The sequence below is a fragment of the Chelonus insularis genome, unplaced genomic scaffold (genome assembly GCF_013357705.1).
Source record: "Chelonus insularis isolate UGA/USDA-ARS -01 unplaced genomic scaffold, ASM1335770v1 contig_61_pilon, whole genome shotgun sequence".
NCBI classification, from domain to species: Eukaryota; Metazoa; Arthropoda; class Insecta; order Hymenoptera; family Braconidae; genus Chelonus; species Chelonus insularis.
The window spans coordinates 314,843-327,510 of record NW_023276669.1 but is presented as its reverse complement, the minus strand read 5'-3'; the positions used below and the strand labels follow the sequence as shown (position 1 = coordinate 327,510).

At 31.0% G+C, this 12,668-nt stretch overlaps 1 protein-coding gene across 1 annotated transcript in view; it reads right to left on the bottom strand.

Moving 5' to 3' along the window:
• Positions 1-12,040, bottom strand: part of LOC118070488 (cadherin-related family member 2-like) — a 37,347-nt gene extending 25,307 nt beyond the window's left edge. The window contains exons 1-2 of the mRNA XM_035089109.1: positions 11,495-12,040; positions 11,163-11,413 (exon numbers count right to left, since the gene is read on the bottom strand). Of these exons, the coding sequence (XP_034945000.1) occupies positions 11,163-11,413; positions 11,495-11,714 (471 nt within the window). The 5' untranslated portion in view covers positions 11,715-12,040. The remainder of the gene's footprint in view (positions 1-11,162; positions 11,414-11,494) is intronic.
• Between the last annotated feature and the right edge of the window lie 628 nt (positions 12,041-12,668).

The following is a 12,668-nucleotide window of genomic DNA, read 5'->3' as shown; positions in this document are numbered from 1 at the left end:
GCTGAAGACTCATGTGGTCTCAAATTATTAAAGACTGAGCATCCAAAACTTTTCATAGTTATTGGAACTTCACTCGGTCACGTAGAAGCAACTAAAGCAGTCAACACAACAACTGATAACATGGACATTTTTCTTTATATTAATACTAAATTTATTTATGTTGAAAGACACATTAGACGTCAGCTCCAAACATTATATCATGATGTAATGATGCATAGGTGTAAGCTGGAGAAGGAGATTCTACAGAACAGCCTGGCTATTGCATCAACTCAGCCCGATGAATTCGCCTACAGATTCATGAAAGGACCTGGATTCATGGCAATTTTGGCTGGAGAAGTTATTCATATTGTACACTGTGTTCCAGTTGAAGTAAAGATTCAGCATACAGAAATTTGTTATAATAGAATACCAATATTAAGAAACAATCAAAGTTTTTTCTTATCACCAAAAACTCATATAATCACAAATCATGCAGCACAAATTCCCTGTAATTCGCCATTATTACAATTTTATAGAATTGGACAGACATGGTATAAGTTCATGCCAAAACCTAGCGAAACAGCACCGCCGATGAGTCTAAAACCTGACTCGAAAATTACTTGGGAATATAAAAACCCCGTTCATTTGGCGAGTAGCGGAATTTATACGTCCGAGGATTTGGAAACCATGAAGAATCGAATAATGTTCACCATGGAACAAGCAGCAGTATTAGAGACAGTTGCGGGAAAGGCAACCAGAGGATCTATGTCAAATAAGCCATCAATTTATAATATGTTAGATGAAGAATCGTTGGAAAAATTAGCTAAGAAGGCCTGGGAGAAGACCTGGGGAAGATTTGTCAGATTTGGGACTATCAGCGCAGGGTTCATTGGCGTGTTTATGGTTCTGAAAATATGTAAACTGATAATAGATACCATTGTACATGGTTACACACTTCATAGCGTGTACGGATGGTCATTGAAATTAATAGGAGCCCTCTGGGAATCAATAACATACTTATTGGTTCATTTAGCAAAAGATAATTCAGATAAATATTCTTCACCAAATGTAAGGATGTTGGATATAAATGTTGAACGTGGAGAAGATGTTACAACAGTTGAAACTAGTTCTCCATTATATCCAGATATAGAAAATCAAAGAACAGAAATGACAACTCGAGTATTTGTCAAGTCAATAACTTTCCGCAAAATTGGCCTACTCAACTTCAATTAATTTGCAGAAGGATGACAAAGGAGCCACCAGTGAGCTGCCAAAAGGTTTTCAAAAGGGTTTTAGAACAGTTACAAAATAGTTTATCACTGTCAACCAACAATTAGAAAGTAATTTCAAATAACTAACCATGTATGAATTGAGTGTTACTAATCTTATTGTAAAAGTTTAATTTTAAAAAGGAAAAACGTCGTACTCGATCAAATTTTGTCACTCGCACTTCCGTCTAACACGGGGGGTGTAATGTCTAAATGTATTTTAATTATTTCACATAATTATTAAAAATATATTTTAAGAAAAGCTAAAAATGAATAGCAATAAACTTAAGGATTGAGGTTAACGATTATTATTCAAGTTATTTTTTGAGTTTTCCTAAGATTTCGTTAAAATAGAAAGGATTTCGAAGAATAGTTGAGGAAGTCATTTTTTAGATATTTTATTGCTTTTGGAAAACCCACGTGGCGAAAAGCAATAAAACTCTAAAAAAGAGTACGTGACGTAAGAAGAGCGTTAAGCTTTTCCAAAAAGGGAAAAGACCATGCGAAGGGACTTGTGCGCGCCTGAAGCAAGGGACTTCTAATTATGTCACATTCGACTAAATAAATACGTAAGGTTTGATGCATCAGTCAGTTGTCGAAAAAGTAAGATCGAGATCAGATCGTCGTGGAACATCTCTTGAAATCATAAGTCTTGAGTATTGTATTGATAATACTTCAAAGTTTGTAAATTCTTGTATGAAGTTTATTTGATCGTCAAATTATTTTTAAATTGATATTTAAATCAATTCGCGAGAAAAAGTGAATAATTGCGCTGACTGGAACATCGACTAAGGACCAATTAATTGTAATTCATCTCGACCAGAGTAAAAGAAATCATCTGTTGGTAACGTTTAAATTGTTGTTATAATTTTTCAATAATTTTCATTCAATAAAATTTTGTTATTGTTTTTGTATAAATCACCCATTTTCACTTTCTCTATCGAAGATCCCCTCATCCCTGTCTATTGGTCGAAAGGCTGGGACTAAAAAGAGGAACTTAAAGTCTCTAAGGTTAAGCATATGGTTTACATATTGGCACCTTTAAAGAGCAAAATTACATAACAATACTTTTTTCGCCCAAAATCAATTTATAGTATAAAATTGAATAATTTGGAAATAATGAGAAATATTGTATTCTAGATGATTTTTTCCGGAAATTAGTTCGAAAAAATTCCGATAGGTGACAGCATTATGCTTGCAGATGACCTCAGTCATCTATATTGAAAAAATGCTCAATCCGTATCCAGAACTGATGGTGCCCTGCATTTTGGCGAGTAATTTGTATATGTGTGTGTGCAATACATGTTGTGATGTATATGTAGTGTGTCACACTACAATGCTCTACACTTTGATGACTATTGCAGTAATGAAAATGAATATGATGATACTCATTGAACATTAATTAATGTAATACCTGAAAATAACGTAAAATACATATATTCATCCATTATTATTATTTCTATTAAGTATAAATGTCAACAAGCGAGCTCAATTTCGAGTCTACGGATCGAAGCATGTAGTTTAACATGAATAAACGTGGAGTTTTTATTGGAAATATGCTGGCTTTGTGGTTAAGGCTGGGCTGTAGATAGATTTCCTCCTAGAAAGTTCCTAGCAAATTTTTCTCTACAAATGACGGCGTCGAAAATGGATGAATTTAGTTAATTTAGGACTCAATCAAAAGCTTATTTTATTCTTCACATCGGAAAACACCAATATAATAACATTAATTATTTCATCATGATTAAAAATGAAGATAAAGTATGCACTCATATTTCACTAGATTTTTGAGGTGTCATGGCGGATACTGCTGTCATCAGCCGTCAACGAGAAAATGATTTATTTCACAATAACCACTGTACCTATACTGTAAATTGTTGTTTACCGATGTACATACTATTGTTCGGAATATTTGAAAAAATATTTTATAACGAAAAAATAAAAAAAAACAGTTTCGCGAGAAAAATTCCAGGCGATGATAACAAAATCGTATTTTTTCCATTCTCGACAGGTGGCGTAGCAATGGTCTCTAAAAGGCATGGAATGATTATTGATTTTTACGACAGTGCATATAAAAATTACTCAGGGCCCTAAGACAAGTGACAAAGAGCGTTATATCTTCTGTCGCAGTCTTACTCATTCCATCTTTCTGCGCATGTGTTGCACATAAAAAAGTATGAGTTGAAGTAAGAAAGGCTCATGTTCGTAGAAAGAGAGAGGCATACGACAATCGGTAGCGAGTTCTGACACTTCGCCGGCAAGCTCTATCCCCTCCCTTCGAACCTAAGCGAGTAGCTTATAACTTATAAATATAAAAAATAGAAGAGTTCATATATTAGCTCTGCAGACAGAGCACTAGATTTAATTTACCGAGCCGAGTTCAAACCCAGCTGCAGCCAATTTTTTTTTCTTTTTTTTAATGATATACAAGCGTTATTTTAGCATAACAAAATTAGTTCTAGATAGTAATTTTTTTTATTAATTATTCTTCCAATTTATAGTGGAAGAGTAAAAAAAGTTATTAAAAAGTTTGAAAAAACTTGTTTTTATGTCGCTACAAAAGAGGCAGCAGTTTTTTTTAATAATTATAAAACATGAAGAGCACTTACAACAATTTGTAACGAGTTCCGGCACATCGCCGGAAAGCTGGATACCCATACTCCATACCCAAGCAAACAACTTAAAATAAGAAACACAAAATATTTGTATGAAGGTGTGCTAGTTCCGTGGTCAGAGCGCCAGTTTTTTATTTTGCCGAGCAGGGTTCAAACCCAGTTACGGAAAGATTTTAAAAAAATTTTTTTTTGTTAAAATTGCATGTAATTGCAATTTTCGGATGCCAAAATTAATTTTTAATATCAATTTTAATTTTTTCTATAATTATTTTTCTAATCAATGACGGAAGAGTAATAAAGAATTAAAGTAGTGCAGAAAAATTTATATTTATATAGTTACATTAGTTGTAGAGTTTTTTTCCAACAAACAAAAATAATAAATAACAAAAAACAGTTGAAACAATCCGCGGCGAATTCCGGCGCTTCGCTGGCAAGCTCGTTTCCCACCCTCCGTACCCAAGCCTGCAGCTTATGACTTATAAACATGTAAATGACAAATGAACATGTTAGCTCTGTAGTCAGAGCACGCGACTTTTATTTTGCCGAACAGGGTTCGATCTCCGTCACAGCCAACTTTTTTTCGTTGTTAAAATTACACATAATTACAATAATGACCTATTTATGTTGGATTAAAACTGTTTTCTAAAGTTTTATAGAGTCTACATTTTTTAATAAAGAGAATTCGTAGTAACTATACATGTCGTTTTTGGAATAATTTAGAAATTAATTTTAAACTAATATGAATAGGTAATTATGATAATTATATGTAATTTTAACGAATGTAAAAAAAAAAAATTGGCCGTGGCAGGGATCAAACCCTTATTGGCAAAATAAAAGTCTGGTGCTCTGACCACAGAGCTAGCATACATTTGTTTGACCTTCTATGTTTATTAGTTATAAGCTGTCGGCTTGGGTACGGAGAGTGAGAATAGAGCTTGCCGGCGAAGCGCCGGAACTCATTGTGGATTGTTTTGATTGTTTTTTGATGTTTATCATTACGAATTGTTTAAAAAATAATCTTTCAACTAATGTAGCTATACATAAAGATATAAAGTTATAAAGATAAGTTTTTTTACACTGTTCGATTTTTTTATTATTTTTTCGTCATTGATTAGAAAAATAATTATGAAAAGAATTGAAATTGATGTTTAAAATTAATTTTGGTATCCTAAAATTGTAATTATATGCAATTTTAACAAAAAAAGAAGAGAAAAAAACATTAGCTATGACTGGGTTTGAACCTGGCTCGGCAAATTGAAAATTTAGCGCTCTGGCTGCAGAGCTAATACATTAACTCTACAAGTGTTTAGATTTATAAGTTATAAGCTACTTGCTTGAGTACAAAGGGAGGGGATAGAGCTTGTCGGTGAAGCGCCAAAACTCGCAGTCTTCTCTCTGATGAATAAGACGGAGATGGATGAATATACTTTATGCTCTGTCTTGCTTAAAACAGATTATTGAAGAATTTGTAAATTTTTTGGTGCCCTGAGGCGCCCCTTTTTTAGTGCATTCCTGAAAATTATCATTTTTCGAGAAATTTCCCTGTTACCTACTCAATTTCAATCACAATCGAGCTTCGGCCTTGTGCCGCCCAACGCAAGAGCGCAAAGTCAATTTCGGAACATTTCTTAGGTTTAGCCCAGCCTTAAAGTACCAGACTTTTATTTTGCCAAGCAGGGTTCAATTCCGATCTCGGCCAATTTTTTCCTTTTTTTAAGTGAAATTGAATGTAATTATAATTCTAATAAGCCAAAATTGATTCTTAATAAGAATTCAAGTTTTTTTTTTATAATTCTTTTAATTAATGGACGATATTTGAACAGGGCCATAAACCCTTCTTTAATACAGTTATATAAATGTAGTTTTTTTTTTTAAATTATTAAAAAATATTTAGCAGCAATTTAAACAATTTACGGAGAGTTCCGGCACTAAATAAAGAAATTTTTATCCTGATAGCTCTGTGGTCAGAGTGTTGGACTTCTATTTTGCCAGGCAGGATTCGATCCTAGTCATGGCAAATTTCTTTTTTTGTTTAAGTAACTTTATATATTTATATATTTTATTAAAATATTCTTCCAATTAATTACGAACAAAAACTTGTTTTTCTGAAAATAAGCTGAGGGTGAGGAAAGAGTTACTATTAATACTCTTTTTCAGAAAATGTTGTCTCTAAAAGACTATAGGAATTGATTTTGAACTCGTATAAAAAACCAATTATTGCATTTTGTCAGCGGTTAATTGAAAAATAATGTTACATAAAAATTGAAATTTAAAACTCATTTTTGGCATAATAAAATTGCAATTTAAATAAAAAAAAAATTTTTGCCGCAATTGGAATCGAACACCGTTCGGTAAAATAAATGTCGAACCTTCTGACCACAGAGCCAGCATATTTTCATTTGCTTTGTTTACGTTTAGATATCATAAGCTTCAGGCTTGGTAACAGAGGGTGGGGAATGTGCTTGCTCGTCAACTGTTCAAACTCGCAGTCTTCTCTAAAAAATAAGACGGAGATAGATAGATATATTCTCTGCTCTGTCTTGCTCGGAACAGATTATTGAAGAATTGGTAAATTTCTTGGTACCCTAAGGCTCCCTTTTTGTAGTGCATCCCTGAAAATTATCATTTTTCGAACGATTTCCCTGTTACCTAAATAGCATAAAAAATGATGAAAAATACCTTTATTTACATATTTATAAAACTTACGGATATACATTTTTTTTATTGAATATAACAAAACATCAGTGCTCTGCAGTGATCTGGGTGCGATCCGCAAGGTCCACACAACCAACTTCCCAATGGAAATTCAGAATTTATCATGAGATTAAATTTCTGTTCCTTTACAACAATTGAAATGTTGTAGAAAAAAAATCGTTGTTAATCACGATACATAGTACATTTGCTTTAGTAATAACAGAAAATTTGTGCAAGATGAACACCAATACCTCGCACACAACCCGTTTTCTAATATTCATAACAGATTTAATTGTTATGACCAGAAATAGGGAGTTTCCATTAGTATCATACGGTTGGTAACTTTTTTTTAGTAAAAAAAAAATTACTTGTTGGACAAATTCAAACATATCTCATATATCCTTTTTTTATTATTTATAACAAATTTCATTGTTATAAACAAAAAAAATATGTTTTTATTAATGCCATACAGTTAGTAACTTTTTTTAGTAATAAAAAAAATTATGCGTTGGAAGAGTTTAAATATATAGGATGGATCCCTATTTTTATTGTTTATAACAATTTGAAACTTTTTCTTTAAATATTACCATAATCAATAATCATTTGTTAGTAACAATGTTTAATTGTTATGGACACAATTCCATATTATTAACAATTATTATTGACTATTTTAGAGTCTTTAATGCTGTTTTCTCAATCCTGACACGAGTTTAAAATTCTTTCATTGCTGATTCTGTTTTTGAAAGATTTTTTTGTCGATGAAATATTGTCATCATATTGTGATACAATTTTTACAAACATAGAATATTCATATTTTCCAAAAGATCTCGTAATTTTGTCTAAAAAATGATATAATTTAGTACTTTCAAAATTCAGGTAGTTTACCATTTTTTCCAGTTTTGAGATCCTGCATAAGAAACTATTAGACGGATTTTGCTAAAAACCTAATTCGTTCTAAGTTGCGCAATTACGTGTCAAATGCAATTGGTCCCACATTGATATGATTTTTTGTTACGTACATACGTACATACGTACATACATTCACACAGACGTCTACCGGAAAACGGTCGTATTCGACTTTAGGGACCTTAAAACGTGGATATATGTCAAAATTCGGGATTCACAAAATCGGACCCATTACTATAACTTCCCACTGGGGAGTTAAGAATCTATAGCTCAAAAACTATGAATTTTTTTTTTTAAGGACTAATTTCAATCGGAAGAGCATAAAAAACTACGAGATATATGTCTTTGCAATTTTTGAAATAACATTAACGACAATGAGAAAAATCGCAATATAAAAATTTTCAATTGTTATTGATGAATTATTTATTGTCACAATATTCATCGAATGTAATATGTTGTATTCAGAGGGGAGGGCCGCAATTTGCTAATAATATTATAATTACATGAATTTTTCATAACAATTGAACGAGAAGTTATTTTTAATTATTTATATGGCTTTATTTCATCAGAATTATATTTGATCTATTATCATTTGATACATTTCAAATTTAAATTCGATTTTTTTGTCCTAACAACTTTTTTCTACTCGGAGATTCGAACTTACAACTACTCGCACGTATATGACTTAAACCTACGCTTTAACCTGCTTAGCTATCCTAATACCCTTTTGTATACAGGAATCTTTAAATAAAAAAAGAATAAGAACAACGATTTAATTCATTTATCGTAACACAGTTTTTACTCAACGCCGAGTGATGTCCATCTTCCAATAGTCAAAATCTACTCGTCAACAATCAATTTTTAGAACTGAATATGAGGCAAAAAAAATTTCTTCACCGTGAAGTTTCATTTCAATCTATTCAAATGATAAGCTCCAAAATTTTTTTCAGTTGTTTGTAAAAGTTTTATAACTTTACCATAATATCAATGATCTTTTAAAGATGATTGCAATTCATAATATTTGAAGTAAAATTAAGTTTATCATTTTTACCTGCTACAAAAAGCGTTACAAGCTTTACAATTTTCCCCGTGTCATAGCAGGAAATTTTTGGAACAAAATTATGTTGGTTTTTCGTAAAAACTATTTATTTCTATATTGGTACCGCTGCGAAGGCAATGTCTTGCACTTATAACACTCCGAGAAAAATGAGCTTGTAATTAAAAATTGGTCCTCAAAAACCTTCATCCAGTCCTGTTCTTAAAATTATCAAACACTCAAGTTTGTTTTTCACCACAGTTTTCAGTGATGCACAGAAAAAATTCCTTTCTTACGTTTCTGTTTTTAAAATGGATAAAACTAAATTGAATTAATCAATGACTATTATATCTATCTATTGTGTAAATATATTTACATATATGTTTATTAAATATGAATGATGATCTTCAATGCTGAAAAACTAATAAAATACGGAAAAATATAACTAAAAATTGTTGCCGTCAATTCTTATAAACAAATTGATGATAACAATTGAGAATGATCGTATGTGTCACACATACAGCTTTCAAAAAAAATAGTTCTGAGCACACTCTATCTGTACTATCACGACGGGCTCCCCATTAGTAATTCTTTATAACAAATTTAAATAATTATAATCAATGTATGTTGAAAGCATCCGAATCCATGTGATATACACATTGCTTAATCAATAAATACAGTTTTTAATTGTTTATAACAAATTCATATTGTTATAAACAATGCGTAGTTGTTGATAGTCATATTTGGTTGTAAACAATAATGTCTAGTCAGTATCGACACAATTCACGAATGGAAATGTTATTGTTTGACTTAAAAATATTCCCTAAAAGGAAGTTAATCAAGAGTGATCTGCTCATCACTCGCGCCAAGTCCACGTCCCACTTTCTGTTTCTCACTATTTTTTACATTATCTCTCTCTCTCTCTCTCTCTCGCACTCCCTTATGACAGCGCGCAACAGCAGACACTCTATACAAGAAATTTTACCCTCCCCCTTTCCTCTCAATTCTATTTTTTCTATTAACTTTTAATGTACAGCACATACGCATAATTCATCAATAGATTTGCCATACAAATCATCTATGAGCTTTTATTTGCAGCATTAATCATAATTTTCAATCTATTTATTGAAAAGATATTCATCTGTTAAGATTGAAAGTCTAAACTTTTCTAAAAAATATTCGACAAAAGTCAAGATTCTCAGATTTCTTGAGTTAGCAACTCTACATCAATAGACTACATATGAGAAAAATATTCTATCTGCCATATTATATGTTATCCGTAGCCAGAAATTTATATTTCCGAATTTTTTAAGTTGGTAATCGTACATAGGTCTAGAGTAGCAGTAGATACTCGGCGCCAAGTGCACATTCACCTTCTTTCCCTCTCTTTCTCTGTTTCTTACTAGTGCGCTCTTTTCCCCATGAGCACCGAGGCATTTTTCGTTAATTATTGACGGAGTTATAAATAAGCCACGCCCCTAACAGCGATATTTCTGCTATTCAAGATTTTTTCGCTTACTTTTTCACTCTTCTTCATCGAGCGTTCTATCATGTGTTATCTCTTACTGAATGTGTCTTTTGTCACTTACTTTTACGTTAGAGCCTACAGCCAATATATTACAGTTCTTCGTACATAAGGACATTTGAAACTGGATTGGGCAGACTTTAAAGCAAAATTGGGCCAAGTTCCATAGTTTTTTTATTTTGAAGATAATTTTTTTTTGTAATTCAAAATTAACCTAAATTTCATAAGTCAATAGTACGTTACTAGTTCGAAAAGATCATGAAAAAAAGACGCGGCTAACTTGGCGTTTTACTTGATTTAATCTACAAAAATAACTGAAATCCTCCAAAAATTCCGGGAATAAAATATAAAATATGATAACCGTATACTTTTTCACTGAAATATTTGAAAATTTTTTTAAATCATAAATGCTCATGAAGTATTTTAAAAATAGAACGTTATCAAAATTGGGCAAGGCCATCAATTTTTTTACAAATAAATATTTTTTTCGGTTAATTCAAATCACTCCAAAGATCGCTGTTAATTCTTAAAATTTTATTCGAAGAATATTTTTGTAAATAAAATGAAAATGATTTTTGAAAAGTCTTTAGTGTTTCATTATCAATTGGAACCAAAAAGAGTCTATTCCATTTAATAAATGACTTGGCATTCCATGTGATTTCAATTATTTTTGGTATCCAAACATTCCAATAGTATATCACATATGAATGTTGTTATATCAGAGTCACTTAGAACGTGGACTTGGCGCAAATTTTACCGACATCTGGTGAAGTCGGTTTTGGTAGGTAAGTATTATTCTAAAAATCTTAAAAAGTAAAGACATGTTCAAGTCTACACTATATGGAAATCGGATTGCTATAATAATTTATAAATCGTAAATTAGCAAAATGTGTAATTGTGCGGCCTTTATTATGCAAAAATACCGATACATTCGATATCAAAAAATTAAATTCTACCTTAATTTGTCAAACAATAACTTAATGAAAGAATAATTATATTTTTTTTCTAGCATTACCTACAGTCGGGTACGGGTTCTTACAATCTTTTTTTTTACATTATATCGTAAGAGTTGAACTAATTTTTAATTTGGTCTAAAAATTTTCTAAAGCTGAAATTATTAATTAGAATACATAACGTACTTGTATTTCACAACTTTGTTGATCTGATCGAATAATAGGTGCATTGTCATCAATATTCCTAACATGAATGTCAATATTGTAACTTGAACTGCCACTGGTAACAATGAATGCATATTTTTGCATTAGGGGATACTCATAATCCTGTTTATTTGTAACATAAATTTTCCAAACTCCATTTTCATTCTCGATACTTGCCCCAAGTAACTCATTATTGCCGTAATCGAATCTGCCGATTTGAGGGCTATCACTATCTATAAATTTTCATTATGTAATTTTTTTTCATATAATTAGAAAATTATAATAATTTAAACGCTTTTATTTCAAGTACTTACCTGCGAAATTAATTATTTTTGCAATGCAAAAAGAATGATTCACTTCTTCGTTGAATTCAATGATAGTGAGTTTGGTGTTTGAATAATAACGCATTTTCACATCAGCTTCAACATGATTTTCTGGTTCTTCGAATGGAGGAGTACTCCATGAAGCCTTTATAAAAACTAGTTTAAAAGCAAGTAATACGAACAAAATATCACAAATTTTGATGTGATCCATTTGACCTCATCAATCAACTTTTGGAAAATTGACACAACTAGTGTTATTTATGTATCGATGTAATTAATATAACTTTTGACGGAAAACTGAGGATTTATTATCTACAATGTCTAATGTTATCAATTGATTACAGGTATAAAATTGTGAATTCAAGCCGCTATTGATCGTCATTTATCAATCAAGTATATAGACTAACATTGAGATGGTACACTTTAGAAATAAACATACCATGTAAATGTATCATCGATCTTAGGTCTAATGTTTGAAAATCAAAATCTGAGTAAATTCATAATGTTTAGGAACCAGATAATAATTTTCAGTTCTTTTACTAAATATCTTCTATTAAGAGGATCATTTTTACAGAAATGATATTTTTTATTACATACTCATTGAAATTTTTATTATGAAGTTCATCATGAAATTTCCACAAAGATTCTACTGAACATAAATATTTATTTTTCTATTTTTTTTCGCAAAGATATGTTATCATACTGATAGATGTAATAAAGAATAGATAGTTTGATAGTGAGTTGACTCATTCGCTTTCTTACTTAAGAATGTGTAATACAGTTGTATGTCTTTGGATACAATAATTGAAAAGGGACAAATTTTCGCAAGTAATAAATTTTTTTGTTTGTTTTTTACCTCTATTTTACTGTTATATTTATTTATTTGTCCCTTCAAATGGTACTGCACTTTAATGCACAAAAATGGTTGAAATTTTGTTAAATGCCAAGACAATTATAGATTTCGATTTTTTTTCGATCAATAATTTGAACGTCAATTAACGTTTTCTGCACATCCTTCAATTGACGGAATAAAATGTAATCGACGAAAAAAACCTTCATCAGATTTCAAGACTAATCGTTTGACATACTGAAATTGGGCCAAATCTCTTTTTTCTGCAATTTTGATAGGAATACGAGATATAAAGGTGAAGACGATGATGGATTA